This window comes from Vigna umbellata, chromosome 10, assembly GCF_029865625.1.
Source record: "Vigna umbellata cultivar VRB3 chromosome 10, Vumbellata_1.0, whole genome shotgun sequence".
NCBI lineage: Eukaryota > Viridiplantae > Streptophyta > Magnoliopsida > Fabales > Fabaceae > Vigna > Vigna umbellata.
Genome location: NC_142174.1, coordinates 4,439,171 through 4,455,466, shown reverse-complemented (window position 1 = coordinate 4,455,466; position 16,296 = coordinate 4,439,171). Strand labels below are relative to the sequence as shown.

General features: G+C 31.8%; 1 protein-coding gene across 2 annotated transcripts; it reads right to left on the bottom strand.

Moving 5' to 3' along the window:
• Nucleotides 1-2,832: 2,832 nt before the first annotated feature.
• Nucleotides 2,833-14,250, bottom strand: LOC148191703 (uncharacterized). 2 transcript variants are annotated; one of them, XM_088100742.1, is made up of 8 exons: nucleotides 11,140-14,250; nucleotides 9,762-10,338; nucleotides 9,058-9,392; nucleotides 4,847-4,985; nucleotides 4,000-4,172; nucleotides 3,829-3,906; nucleotides 3,580-3,673; nucleotides 2,833-3,455 (listed from the first exon to the last, which is right to left on the bottom strand). In XM_088100742.1, the coding sequence occupies exons 1-8, from the start codon at nucleotides 14,248-14,250 to the stop codon at nucleotides 3,115-3,117; spliced, it is 4,848 nt and encodes a 1,615-aa protein (XP_087956868.1). In that variant the 3' UTR covers nucleotides 2,833-3,114. The 2 variants fall into 2 exon arrangements, with proteins under 2 accessions (XP_087956868.1, XP_087956869.1); XM_088100743.1 differs by having other exon boundaries at nucleotides 4,033-4,172.
• Nucleotides 14,251-16,296: the final 2,046 nt, after the last annotated feature.

Below are 16,296 nucleotides of genomic sequence, written 5' to 3'. Positions count from 1 at the left end.
TCAAGTTATCCTTTTGAGCTTGAGAAAGACTCTCTAGATTCTCTGGCTCAATGTGGCCCTTCTCGACCACCTCCCAAACATCATGTGCACCAAGGAGAGCTATCATCCTTAAGCTCCAATTGTCATAGTTGCTCTTAGTGAGCATTGGGACTTGAAAGGGAACTCCAGTATTTGCCATTTCTATGAAGATCTTATGGCTCTGATACCACTTTGTTGGGAGAAAACTTTAAAGGCTAGAAGGAAGTGTTTAAGATTGGGAGAGGTTGGAAGATTTTGAGAGAAGAGGAAAAACTTGTATTGAGTGCTTCTAAACTTTTCTGGCTTGTTTTCAAATGATACAATCATCCCCTATTTATACTAATGGCACCTCCTTAACCAATGGTTAGGATCTTGCCACCACAACATTCATCTAAGGGTTATAATTTATTCTCTAGAACTTTCTAAAACATTCCTATAATTCTAAACTTATCTAGAGACATCTTATGGATAAGTATCTCTAGATATTTTTGTGGAACATTCTAGAATCCTTCTAGATAGGATTTTCTAGAATGTTATTTGGGCCTTTACTAATATTGGGCTTTTATCTTTTAGGCCCAACATACAAAATCAGTTTATATTCCAACAGTGTTTACCTGGAGATATGTGTTTTCTGCAATCTTCCACGAACCTTCAAAGACACAGATAATGTTCTCTGCAATAAGTGTTAAAATGAATGACACCCCTTATTCCTAACTTGTATCTCTTAGCTTCTTTTAAGTGTAAAACCTTTGAACACTCTAGAATCTCATACTAATCCATTTCAACACGCATTCCTCCTAACAAACAAAAGCATCTCTTCCTTTCTTTACAACATTTCCTGAGTATCGTTTTCCTGTTGTTGGCCCACATGTTTATTTGGACTTCATCTTCTTATAAAATTTATGTTATTATTATTAAGATCCAATAACTGAATTATATTTACATAAAACTTTCACTTTAATGTTTGAGAACAAAAAATAAATAGAACTTATTCGGCAGATCATATTGTAAAAAGTAACTTTCCCCCACTTTGTTCTCATAGACATTGTCAAACGAACTTTGGTATTGTTTCTTCATTACACTATAAAAATATTTTTACATCGATTAAAAATGACTTCTTATATCTGTATGCAGAGATATGAAAACAAGAGATATAGAAGAAATTCAATTTTTATATCAGATCCAAAACTGATATAAAATTTAAAAATCTTATACCGGTTCAGTAACAGGTATTAAAGGATTATTTTTATTGACAAAGTTCGAATTACCTTTTCTTTATTAAATCACAATTAATTTTTAACTATTGTGAGTACAACTTTTCTCAACTAGTTCCATCAATATATTTTGTTTCTTCGTATTAAAACCTTTTTATGAAACAAAACTAAATACCACTTATTAGTTATTAGATTAATTTTCTAGTTGAGGAAGATTTATACTAAAATGAGCATGACTATTAAAATTCTCATAGGCATAGTATGTTTCCGTATCCGTTCTCTATCCAGAGTGAGATATTATATTTCGATTAGTTTCCCTAACATAAAAAGTCCTTAACAATTCAACACTTAACTTCAATCTCTTTGTTTTTTAGATTAAACCTTTGAACACTCTAGAATCTCACACTAATCTATTTCAACACGCATTGCTCCCAACTAAGAAAAGCATCTCTTTCTTTTCTTTACAACTTTTGAATACTTTCTTCAGTATAATTTTTCTATTGTTGGCCCACATTTTTCTTTGGAATCTAATCTTCTAATAAAGTTTATTCTAGGTCTTTCACAAACCCATTGACCAAAATCTAATGGATCTGAATTCAAATTTGAACTTTGAAGTGTCATCATAGTAATTAATATGATATAACGCATCTTGATTCAAATACTACCACACAAAACTTTTTCTTTTTATTTATTAATATAAAATAAAATTTGAATTCCTAACAATGAAGAAATATCTCATTATACTTTTAATTGTCATATTATTAACATTGATGCTAATTTTTTTTTTTTTTCACTATCAAAATTTCACTTAATTTTAAATACCTGTATGTACTATATAAACTCGCTGGTTGGTCAATATAGGATGACCGATTGGTCTTAAGAATGACCTAACAGTCAATACAAACCAACATTACCAATAGCACGGAATAATTAAAGATAAAGCATGTTTAATAGTCGTTGAGTTATAATTAGGCCGGTAATAATTATAAGTTTATCTCAAAATTTATAAATACAAATTTGATGAATAATAGTAGATAATTTCATTGAATTTGTGTTTAATATTTATAAGTAATTTTCGACTCGGACTCAACGAGATATATATATATATATATATATATATATATATATATATATATATGAATGCAGGAGGAAGTGTGTTTTGGAGTTGTAGAATCGACCGAGAAGAGTGTGTGATCATATTATTGGTGTTTGTCTTACACTTTTTTTATGCAACTTTAAGTCCATGGTTGGAAAGCAAGAGTAAATGAACACGTAACACATAATCTTTTGATGTTTCTTTTAGAGGCATTAGCAGCATCTTGTTCAGTAAGAAATTATTTTAAAAAAATCCAACTTCTCTTATTGCTTCCTGCGTGAGAGGACAATTCCCATATTGATGTATCCATGTAGAAAGTTTGTTTCCCTTTTCCTTCTCAAATACATATTGGATGGCCCCAACTCAAAAATTTGACTAATAAGACTGATTTAAGTTTGAAATCAATTTGATAAAGAACTCAAATAAGATAATCTTGAATTTTATCAATGGTAATGATATGCATTTTCCATGTCCTAAAAGCTAAAATAAACAACAAAATCATAATAAAACAAATAGAAGAAATTTATACTGCATAACATGTATCCGAAGACCAAATGTATTAAGAAAAATAAAACAAACAAATGATGATGGTTTTATTTGAGAAAAGATGATAGGTTCGGGAAAGTATAAGCTAAGAACAAAGTTTCAACGCAACCAACATAAATTAATAAGAAACGGAAGAATAATATGAGATAGCCAAGTTTGTGCTCAAAGTAGTTCTGACTTGGAAACTTTGAGCCTGATCATGTTCCTGAAGTTGATGCTTAAGATCCTCCGAATGCAGAATCAAAGTAGCTTGAGTCTTTCAACATCATCCAACCAATCCTTATTGAAACCACAGTTACGCAGATCTTTTAACAATTCAACAAATTCAGGGTGGCTTGACATATCAAACACAATATGGCTTTGGAGAAACTTCAAAAGCTCAGCCAGACAAGTGTAGGCAAAGCCCTTGTATCTCTCACTCATGGCATCGTCTGCTAAACGAAGAGAAGGATGCTTCACAAGGAAATTGCTTAACAGAGCCAAGTTCTCTGACCCCAAATGCTTGTTAGAGACAAGTTGCTCAAGCTCCCTTCTTACACTATAACCAGAACTTGAATCTTGAGTGATCTCAGCAAGTTTCTCTGAAAAGGAAATCTCATTCAAAAGATAAACAATAAAAACACATTCAAGTGATCAAATTCATGTCATCTCTCGTAGAACAATTAATATGCGGATAAAACAAAATACAAGATATCTTCTTGTAACCTGGAGAAGCTTTTTGAATGTCTTCAACACCAACATCTTCAAGTTCTATATTCACAACTGAAAACGGTACAGATATTTGAGCTTCTCCATGTTCCTACATAGATTCAATCAATCCGTCATAACATCAGCTTCAATCTCTTTATATTTTATGAGTAGAAAACAAGCAACACTAGTTTTTAGCATGGGAAGTTATATATATAATATTTCACTACATTCAAAAGTAACTGATAAGTGAAACAATGAACTAACTGATTCTGAATCAGTTGACAACGCTATCGTCTTCTCATATGGTGATGCAGTTCCATCTTCACAAGTTTTCTTTGTTTCCTGCATAAAATAAACGAGTTATTAAATTGAGTATTTGATTGAATGTGATTTGCAGTTAGATATGTTAACGGAAATAGATTGATTTGTGTTGACCTGCGATGAAGGGAAGTCAGTTCCTGATAATACCTCAGCTTTAGCATCAATTGAAAAGTCTTCTTTTGCTTTTGTCATTTCATTCTGACTCCTAATCTCTGTGGGTTTAGAGTCTTCGTGGAGATCATCTGCGATCTCTGTTAATATATTCTTTATAGGTTGATCTGTCGCTTCTGATCATATAATAAATATTAAACACCTCTCACAACGTAATTCACAAGATTAAAAGTGTGTGCTTTTAATTATAAATAATATTTTTAAAAGTGTAAGAGTATTTGTTTATAAATGATATTTTGATAATTAATACAAGCTAGCTTCAATTGCTTATTTTCTTCCGTTAATTTTTTTCCTCTTCACTTTGTATTTTTTTCTCTCTGTTACCATAAATGAAACAAAACATCTATGCTAGAGAATAGTTTTACTTTATCGCATTATGAATTTCTTAAATAATCTGTTTCCAGAAAATAAATAAATTAGAATGCAAAAGAATCATCATATAAATATGCCTCAGTGATCATGGCATATGTAAAAAAAAAATTATATAGAATAATAATAGTAAGAGTTGTAAATGATAATTTAAATATCATATCAATATGCATACTAAATCCAAACACTAAATGATTGTTCTAAGTAGTATTTAAATAACATTTGTGTAATTTTAAAAGTGGATCCAACGTATTTATTTTAAAACTCAATTTCAATTTGAAAATTATAATCCAAAACTGAAAACATGTGTTAGGTTATTGTTTTACTACGATGTGGTAGTTTTAAAACTTTTTATCACAGCTTGGTGAGTACCCAAGACATGTTGAGTAAAGAAAATAAGTAGAAAAAAGAGAGTCAGAACCTGTAGAATTAGTATTTTGAGAATTGGTAAACACTGAGTTAGATGTTCCCTGAAAATCTCCATCATTAACATCTTTAGATATAGGAGGCTCCGTGTTAAGATTTGAAGAAGGTATGGCCGTTTCTTCTTCATCATTTTCCTGCATATAGATTTATTGAAACCTTAATCTTGTAGGTTATTAGTGTTTATAAATTCAATTTAGTAATAATTCATTAATAGTATATGATGTTAGAGGAATATGAAGAGTAAATAAAGTATTAAAATCTCAATAACTATTTGAGTATATTTTATTAATTTTTATTAAATATTTTAATTTAATTTATACTCAAAGTTCTTATATTTCTATTTTTTGTTTAAGTGAGTGACATAACTATTATTTTATGTCATTATTTTGCTCATTTGTTTTTCGTTGTTAATATAAACAATATACGCGACGTGTATATTACACCTTAATTGAAAAATAGCACTGGTATTAATGACTTTTGTTTATTATTATGTGAGTGAGCAGAAATAGTATCATTCACGTTATCTATAAACTCTCGTTATATTTGATCTGTTTATTTTTCAAATGCAAGATATCACTCAAATGTAAATCAGTTGTGTGAAAACCTAGAGTGGTGGTGATTTTTACAAGAGAATAGTATAATATTTTAATTATAAAAGGTTTAAGTTATATAAATATTTTTAATAGTTGAATTTCATTTTATATAAAATTGTCGTTTCTCTAAACCTTTTCTTTAAGTTTTTTCTCTATTATTTCTCTTTAATTCTAATCTCAATCTTTATTAGAGATCACAGAATCGATCATAGCAATGAACTCTACATAACTATTAATCAAGGAGTATATAACAAAGTAAGCACTAGTAAAAAAATAACGTTTTTAACTTATATATTATGACTCGGTTTTTGTTGAACCAAAACATATTAAAACACGGTGGCGAGGACGAAACGGCGACGAGGACGCAGCGGTGACGGAGGAAGGTGACGGAGGGCAGATCTGGGCGCATGGAGGGGCGGAGGTCAGATCTGGGCACATGGAGGGGCGGAGGGCTGATCTGTGACGAGTGGAGAACCACCCGAGGGGACGACGGAGGGGGAGCAGATGAAGTTAGTGACGGTGGCGAGGAGGGTGGGAACGACGGAGGATATCCTGACAAGCTTCGTGGGGACGGCGGAAGGGGAGCAGAGGAAGGCAGTGATGGTGGATGCTGGCAAGCTTCGTGGGGGAGATGGTGGTGGTCGGAGATGCTTCTATTGGGGGAAGAACAAAGAAACCCATGTGCGAAGAGGAAGAAATTTGATCTAAAACGCTTCAGCTTAAGTCCATCTTCATCGGTGCTTCTGAGTTTCTGCTTCTGAGTTTCTGCTTCTCATTGCTATTATCACTTTGGTTTTGTGGGTTGTAATTTTGACATTGGTTGTTTATATGTATGAGCTCATTTGCTGCTTCTCTATACAGATTTTTGATATTGATTGTTGTAATACTGTGTCTTGTTTGATTTCTGTTATCGTTTTCTTGTTTGTTTTAGATTCTTGAGCATTGGGAAATCTTGAGTTTGTTTGGCACGATGAATGAACCGTGAACCGCGTCTAAATCTGAAAAAAAACATGAACGCTATTATCTCGGTTATCTAAGAACCGAGGCATATTCCTATTTCGTTTTATATGAGTCTGTAACCGAAGCATAAAACTTAACCTTTTTACCTCGCCCGCATATGCCTCGGTTGTAGAACCGATGCCTATAAACATATACAACCATGGTGTTTACTCTTTATTGTTCTAGTGAAGTTTTCATTTTTGTTTTCCTCTTTTAATTATTTTAGCCCTTGTGGTACATGTGCTCCGAGGGTGATGCATGTGATTGGAGATTGTTCTTGGTGAATCTTTGTTGCTCTTATCATGATGTTATGTTTAAAATTTTAATCGGGGTTTTGATAAGTTTTGTAGGTGATCTTGTGTAGAATATAACTTTAGAGAGAGTAACAATGTGAGAAGGGGTGTTTCTGTTCTCAAGTTATGGAAGTTAATTTTAGTTATTTCATATGTGAAATTCATTCTCTTTTGTTGTGATTTTGAGCCTAGAATTAGATTTTCTTTTGGTCTGTGTTGATTGAATTGTTAGATAAGTTTGTGGTATGTTGAAGCTACTAAAAATCTAGTTTTGTGATATGTGGTATAATGAATATGTTAAACCTAGTGTTGTGGTATGCTTGTGATAATATATTATGGAATTGATCTTTTGGCTAAGAATGGTGTTTTAAATCTATAATTGGAACGTAGTTTATTGGTTTAAAGTATGATATGTTGTATAAAAATTGACAAAATCACGAACAGTATTTTCTGAGGCGTATAGTTTCACTGTCCTTAAGGACTTATCCACAGTGTATTATGCAAGTCTTCTATGATATAACAGAAATTTTCCAGAAAATTTCTTAGAATTTCAGAACTAGCATGAAACTTTACAAGAGAGTAAAAAAATAAACTCAGGATATAAAGAGGATAAGAAAAGAAAGAAAGAAAAACTAAGAAGATAACTTGAGGAATAAAGTTTCCTCTAGAGAGGAGAAAAGAAAGCTTGATTTGGTGGATTTTTAGGAATGCAAGGTCTATTTATAGAGCATAAACTTGGTCATTCTTTTGCAATAAAATATAATTGAACATTTTACAACATGATATAAACTTTGGTATGGATGTACTATCCCAAATTGTAGGATTTTTATTGTCTTTATTATGCAAACTCAATGTACGAGGTTATACATTGTTAGGAAAGTTCTAAATTTGAGTTTGACAAAGGGGCAGGGAAGGGTTTCTTACTGGGCAAAACTGTTGGGAATCTGAGTATGAGTCTAAGTCTCACATTGGATATTGGATAAAAATGAGAAAGTAAAACACTATATAAAGATGAAAGACTCATTAACCCATTACCTTAAGGTTTTGGGTAGAGAGTAATGTCAATCATTTATATAGTTGGGCTCATATCTCATTGGTGTTTGTTGGTATTGTGTCTCTCCGGTTAACCTCATTCTCGATAGACCCAACAGAGACAACCTCTGGTTGCGTGAGTTGGGTTTTCTAGCTTTGAGTCATCTTAGGAAATTTTGGATTCATACTTCGTTAATCGTTGAATCAAACTAAAATTTTGACAGGTGGTCCTAGACATATGAATATTTAGTTTGACCATTGATATCTTGGATTAGAGGCTTATGGTTACAATAATGTTTTTCATCATTTTGATATACTTATTATGCAAATGAAATGGAAAATAAATTATGCATTGTAAATGTTTAGATTGTATTAAATTATATGTGGTGAGATTGGTTGAAAGTGGGAAACATATGTGTGACATTGTGTGTTATATTTGTTGGGTTATTGGGTTCCCTTCCTATGTAGAGAATATGCCCAAATAATGTGGACCTTTATGTTTCACTAGGTTAAGTAAAGATGGGTCAAATTAGTAGAATGTTATAGTATAAAAAACAATTTCAGTGTTCTTATGATAGGAACCTTATATATGTGATATGGTGTAATCCATTGACAGTGCCCTTACAATGAAATAAGGGCCACCACACGTGCACAATTTCCATTGAATCTAACCTCAATGCATGATATCTAAATAATTAAGTCTAGAAGAGTGTTTTGATGTGTGGTATATAGTTTTACATCTATTTGAAATGTATTGAGGTATGTTATGATATGATTATATGATATGATTATTGAGGTATGATGTTTCTTTTCTAAATTAATTTATCCTTTTTTTCAATAATAATCATCTTAACGATAAGAAAATGAAAATGCACTTCTAGAAACACCTTTAGATAACGAGAATCCAACTCTCCGATTAGATAGAAAATAGTAATTTTTGTAATGTATAGTTTTGTGATAGAACATTACATAGTAGTTTGAGATGTATATATGTTATGTTAATACAATTATACTTTATAGGATAACAATAGTAATATACTATTATACTATTAGTTATGAAAATGTTTTATTTTATTAGCCATAAAAATGAGATGTTACGAGTTTTTGTTTTGAAGTTGTTAAAAATACTGCTTTAGTTTCCTATTATGATTTACCCATTATGTGCGTAGCGTAATGGTATTTACACTATTGGAATAAAAATTTATGCGAGAATTCTTAGTGTGTCATGTTGGTTTATCAGGTACGATTTTGTATGTTAATTGCTCATTGAACTAAAACAAGAAACTTACTGGTGAATGTGTTTTATGTAGAGGAAAATCTGTTGGTGATATTGGCATTGATGAAGCTTTTCCAACAACAATTTGTTGTTCTTCCTCTACTCTTTCTTTGCTTTCTTTCACTACATCCTCACGTTGTTTGTTGTCTTCATCAATCTTGGCAAGAGTAGATTTATTTGCATTGTTCTGTGATGAAGTTAACTCACTCCCTCTGCATGATGCTGCTTCAACTTCAGTCCCAATTCCAGAGTCTTCTCTCCTTGGATTCTCATTGCCAATCTCTTCGGGTTTAAGATTATCAAGAGCTCCACTTATTTGCTCATGGAGATCCCGATTTTTGAAATATTCTACAGAAAAGATAGTAACACCCTATTCAAAAAGTACTAACAAGAATAAAATAAAATGTGTGCGCTTAAGAATCATAATTTTAAAGTTAAATTCTAAACATATATATATATATATATATATATATATATATATATATATATTATCTTTTAAATAAAAAATAGTTTAAATTCTTGCATTAATTAGTTATATTTCTACAATATTTAGATCGTTTGTAGTTAATGACTATACTAACAGCATTTTAGACCTTTTACATATTTTTTTAAATAATTATAATAATGATTTTTTATTATTCCAAGCTTGTGATATATATCTTTAGTAAAACTAATGAAAAACCAATGCGTAATGTGTAAAAAAATCGCATATAGTACCTGTCATAGAATATGAAAAATGTTTGAGATCTTGAGGGAATGAAGAGATGTACGGTTTTGGACAATTCCTCACCAAACAATGTTTTACGGTAAGAAATTCAATCTTCTGGCGAAGGCTTGGAAGTTCAACAAAGCCTGCAGTTTTCAGATTTGGAATCTCAACCTTTTCATCACTGTTTCCCTCGAATACTTCCTCTAGCATACTTGCTTCCATGATTAACAGAGCTTCTAACATGGGTACCATTTTGGAAGTTGAAACGGGAAAGATGCATTTCAATTTGTTGCATTCTCTTATGATAAGTGCTTTCAGCCTTGGGAAAAATGGCTTTCTCTGATTCTTTGCATCCTCATCAATTATCTGTTTTAATTCATTGCATCTATAGATGTTAAGTGCCCCTAAATATGGTAAGCATTCCAGCATAGAAGCACAAAATAGTACTTCAACTTTTTCACAACTCTCAATACGTAACACAGTAACGTTTTGTAGAGTGAAAAGAATCTTGGATGTATCATTCAAATTTTTCAGTTCCACACTCATATTTTGTGCAATCACATCATTTGCATTGGGCTCATTTACCTGCAAGTGCAAGTGTTCACCATAGTCAGAAAATGCCTCATGCTCCCACCCAAACTATACAATAAATCTATCTTTTCTCTTAACACATTCCTCCAATAACAACATTCAGAAGTCAACTTAATTACTAATAAACATCCGAAAAAAATATAATGGCCTCATCCTTTTCGATCGTATATATATGCATCTTCAAAAATTGAATTATTATCTTATTAGTTTTTTAATGATGCTTCAGACAAGAGAAAAGAGAAAACACATATGGCATTTTACGAATGAATATTTTATATTTTTGGTAAAATACTACGTAATTATACAATATCGTGCTTTAAATTTATCTCATTTTCAAACAACTGACGTCATTGTTAAATAATTTTATTCTGAAAGAATAAAGAATTTAGTTTTATTACATGTTAACTGTTTACATGCATAATAAAAATTGTGTTTGACACATGTAACAATGTATTACGAATAACTTACCTGCGTTAATTAAATAACTAAATGTTTAATTCCTCCACAGAATGTTTTATAAATAAAATATTCAATTTTTCAAATTTCAGCCATTAGCTATCTATTGTTGCGTATCAAAAGTTTAATAATATCATGTTTAAGAAATTTATTTCTAAAAGAGTGTTTTCAATTTTAAACACAAATAAAATATTAACATAATGTTAACCTAATTGAGATGAGATGAGATTGTTATATGATTAGTCATAATTATATAAAAATGTTAAACCTTTATGTTCAGATAAAATATAAGCATAAAAAACACAAAACATGTAAGATAAAGAGGAGTTAGAAGCTTACCATTGAGAGAGAAGAGTCTTGCAATTGATCCTTGGAATCGAAAGGAATTTTGGTAGTTCTCCCTTTGTTTTTATATTTATGGGTCCAATGTAAAACCTTATATATTATGGACTTTGATTCTATTTGTCCTTTGCTCTCATCTTTGGAAGTTGACTTCTTCACCAATGAACACAAGGACTCATCACATTTTTGAAAAATGTCCACAAAATTAGGCAAGTTCCATAGATAAACATCTTTTATTATGACGTCTTTTAATTCTTGATGTAAATCTTCCTCTTCATGCTCATGTTGGTATCGGCCAAATAAGTATTTTAGCCCATCACAGTCGCCTATTCTAGTATCTTCAAGTTTTGGAATTTTTTGAGTCACCGGAAGTACAAATTGTAACAGGTGACACTCGGAGACATGAAGAGTGGTTAAATTTGGAAATATTGAAATAGTACTCTTGTTATTATGATGAGCATCAACTATTTCTTCTCCAGAATATTTCCATTTGTTTTCATCTCTTATTATACTTTTCAATTGTTCACAATGACCTATCCGCAATGTCTCCAACGACAATAGGCTTTGTGTCGTCGACAACTCAAAAAGAGATGTCAACATTGGACATTTCGAGATAGACAAGCATTTAAGATTGCAGAGGGAGATCTTGCTCTTAAACAATGCGCCTTGCAAATGTATGCAATTATATAGATCTATTGTTTCTAAATCTTTTAGAAGTTCAGAGGGAAGGGGTCCATTGCATATTTCTTTCAAATTTTTCATTCCTTTAAGTCTAAGCATAACCAACCTGGATAAGGCACTTTGCACAAGAGAGTCATTATTGTCAATTAGGCATGTTAGTTGTGAATTATCTGCCAATGCAATCTCCATTAGATTACTCGTAGATTCATCTTCAGGAAAAATAATATCAGGTATGAGATTTTTCCATACTCCTAGAGGTCCACTTAATCTAAGAATTTCTGCTCTTTGAACTAGATTCTTCAATGTCTCCTGAGAAAAAATTTTCATAGCGTTATCCACATGCAGGGAATTCCTTAAAAACCATTCAGGGTAAAACAATTTCCAGGAGCTATCTTCCGCTATACAAAACCTTTGATAGTTAGGAAGCTGTTGGCAATGTTTAAAAATTTTATAGGTTAATAAATGCAACTCTTCCAATGAAGAACAACTTCTAATCACTTCAAATACATTGCTCATTTTAAAATGACAATAATGCAACTTCAATAATTTAAGATTCACCAGTTTTCCAATCTCCCTAGGCAATTCATCCATCCAACATTTAACCAACTCGAGAGTCTCAAGGGCCTGTAGGTTTCCAATAATCGAGATGTCACCTAATTTGAATTCTTTGAGGTATAAAGATTTCATATTGGTCAACCTTTGAATTGACTGAGGCAATGATAAACTTGTAGGTATAAGGGTTAGTAGAAAGAGGTGAGTATTTGATAAAATCAAAACTTGAAGCCCTGGTATGTTTTCAAAGAATGAATTTGGGACCTCCAGTACATGATATGTCTTCATGTAGACAATAAGAATAACAAGTTTAGATCCATCAAACTTGGAGGAAAATAAATTTTTGATTTTTCCTTCACATAATAAATATTTAATATCCTTCCCCTTTTCAACCTTTGTCATTTCATTCTTCTTAGATGTATTCACTGCCACAATCTCCTCGTTAGCTATCCACAAAGCCATTTCACGAACCAAGTCATGCATTTTTACTCTTCCAGATTTACAATTCAAAAGTAAACATGAATCTATGAGTTTATATTTTGCTACAATAACTTTCTTACGACATTCGTCGTAACTGTCATCGTCATCAATTTTCTCAACGAGAGTTGCTCCTTTAGCAAGTCTGACTAAAAGTTCTTCAGATATTTCTTCATCTTCTCGAAACAAAGAACATAAAAGGAACAATTTCTTGGCTGTTTCATCCTTCATATTGTCATAACTATACTTTAGACATGTATAAACTTTTTTCCGACTTTCATCTTCATTATCATGTACGTGCATGGACTTTTGTAAGGATTTTAAGGCTACATCCCATTCTTCCAGAGGTCGTGGACCCTTTAAACTACGAGCAATAAAAGCAATTGCAATTGGCAATCCTTTACACTCTTTCGAAATTTTGCGACCTCTATCAAGAATACTTTTAGAGGAATTATCACTTAAACCAGCATACTTTTGGAACAATATCCATCCCTCTTTCTCAGGTAAGATATGAAGTTCAATTGTCTTGTCACAGTCCATTTGTTGGCATATCTTCATATTGCGGGTTGTTACAAGAATTCTACAATTGTTATGGTTGTCCTTAAATGGAATACCTATTTCTTCAAAATTGATATCTCCCCACACATCATCTAGAATCAGAAGAATTTTTTCACCATTGGTTAATCTATCCTTCAACTTTTTAGGCCTCTCTGATTCGGTACAATTCAATGACAGTCCTAATGGTCCTGCAATATCATTTTGAATCTTTTTCATATCAGGGGTATTAGATATTGTAGTATCAATTACTTGATTAAAACATTTTGACTTCTTAAGCTCCTTACCCACCTCTATTGCTAATGTTGTTTTTCCTGTGCCCCCCATCCCTTGCAATCCAATCATATAGTTGTTGTCATCTTTCAAGGCATTAAAAAGTTCTTCAAATTTCAACTTTCTACTTTCCAATGAAATGTAGTTTTGAGAAGAGTGATATTCAATGTCAAGAACATCACGAGTGATTCCAACATTTTCAAAGTTGCATCCAACAAGTCTTCTAATCTCCTTTGTCTTACTTTCCAATTCCTTCCCCCTACTATATTGCCATTTGTAGTTAGGACACCATCCAAAGAAACATGTCACTTTCTTTTTGGTGTTTTCTTCAATAAGTTCTTTAGTTTGCTTTTGCCAAAGTGTGACGTCTTCTCGTATATTATCACCTCTTCTAGTTGCCACTCTAGCAGACTCTTCCCATGTTTTCTTTTTTGCTATCAAATTTTCCCTTTCCTTTTCAAAGTCATCAGTAATGCATGTGAAGCAACAAATATAACGTGATTGTTCTACTGTTGCATTAATCAATTTGTCCAGATTTGACTTTGCCAAATCAGATACAACGCTCACCATCTAAATCAAATTAATTACAAGAAATTTAATTTATAATAAAATCATATTTTTTCAATAAATTATAGAAAAACTATAATACATTTTCATTATCGACAAAAGTGAAATATTTTATAACCCTAACAAATATAATGTATAAATCCATTTAATGGATACATGTAGTGCTATTAGTTAATTCATATTAGTACCACTGTATGAATCTAGCATACTTTCTTCATTGATTCCTTACGTACCAATTGGAATCTTGCAAACGGTAACATTCGAAATGTGCAATATAACTCGTGCATAACATAATTATGATGGCGAATAGGACTACTCAACATTGAAGATGTTGGTGGTTTTCGACATGGTAAGGACGGGGAAAACCTTTGTAGATAAGAGAGGTTGGTGACTTGCTATCTCAATGATGGCGAATGGAACTTCTAGTAGGAATAAATAACCCACACAATGTGGAGGAGGATAGAGAGAAGCAACGACTTCATTGTCCCTATGTAGATCCAACTATAAATATGAACTTTATGTTGGAAGTTCGAGTATTCCTCTATATTCTATACCATACGAATTCTTTATGAATTTTCCCTATATTTTTTATAACCTAACTAGTGAGAAAAAATATTATATAAACTATGTATTCATATTTATTTATCTGAAGATGTTGGAAATGGTAAAATATTTTATATTTTCTCGGAGTGTATTAAAGCCTAAAGAGACTAATGATAAATAATATGAGATACTTTTGATAGAAAAACAAGCTTTAATGTAAACAAAACATTACAATTTATAGACTCTAATTTTCTTTTTTATCATTTCCAATTCTTAGACTCTCCTACGTAGACATAAGATTCCTATTAACCAATACATTAAATTGCTAACTTTCAGACAAAACTCCTAAGCAAATTAATTACCTATAAAATATGTTGAATAACCCCTCTTTTGAGTTTACTCTAACAAAATTCTCCCATGAACTTAAATACTTCTTCCATCCTTTATTTCGATCAGGATTTTGTAATTATTAAACAACACAATAGCCAATGGCTTTGTAAACAAATTTGCAATTTGATCACGACTTCCCACATGCACCCTCTCACGTATTCTCGGATGAAATGAAATTGAGTGGATCCACATTGCCTTCCTTCACTTATTCTCGGATGAAATGAAATTGAGTGGATCCACATTGCCTTCCTTCACTTATTCTCAGATTAAATGAAATTTCACATCAATGTACGTGCTTCTCTCATGGTTAACTAGGTTCTTTACCAACTCTATATAGGTGACTTGTTATCTACTCGAATTATAGTCTCACTTTCTTGTTTTTGCTCCATTTTTCTTAGAAGATTTCTAAGCTATACTACATGAGAAAGACTCGATGATGTTGCAACATACTCTACTTCACATGTAGAAAATGTCACAACGGGTTGTTTCTTTGAGAGCCAATTAAAGGTTGTGTTGCTCATGAAGAAGACATCCTCGAATGTTCTTTTCTGATCATCTACATCTCCATACCAATGAATGTTTGAGTATCCTACTAGTCGATAGTTGTCTGACCTAGTGTAGTATAACCCGAGTGACACTGTTCCCTGCACATACCTCAATATCCTTTTCAATGTTTTTCAATGTGTGCAGTTCGGCTCCTCTATATACCGACTTACTATTCCAAAGCTTAATAGTATGTCTAGCTTTGTACTTGTAAAGTAATGACGACTTCCAACCAAACTTCGATAGTTATTAGCACAGTCTCTACCATTTAAATTTGAAAGCTTTGTACTCGGTTGCATTAGGGTTAAAACTGTTACCAATGAGGAGCATTGGTAAACTTGAAGATAAACGATTTTGATGATGCTGAAAGACAATAGATTGTGATAATTGTTTTAAAAGCACTTTGTAGATTATAAATGTATTAGGAAAAGCCTTAAACATGTAATACTTAGAAAAATTCGTATTTCTAGAATTGTTACGCATTTAATCGATTATTAGAAGCTATAATCGATTATCCTAAGTTTTGGAAAACCTCGTTGCTCTAGAATAATCGATTATTACTCCAAATAATCG

Coding starts and splice junctions, on each gene's coding strand:
- LOC148191703 (XM_088100742.1), bottom strand. CDS start 14,250: ATGGTGAGCGTTGTATCTGATTTGGCAAAGTCAAATCTGGACAAATTG. Junction 10,339..11,139: donor AAGACTCTTCTCTCTCAATG/GTAAGCTTCTAA, acceptor TTGCACTTGCAG/GTAAATGAGCCCAATGCAAA. Junction 3,907..3,999: donor CTGACTTCCCTTCATCGCAG/GTCAACACAAAT, acceptor TATTTTATGCAG/GAAACAAAGAAAACTTGTGA.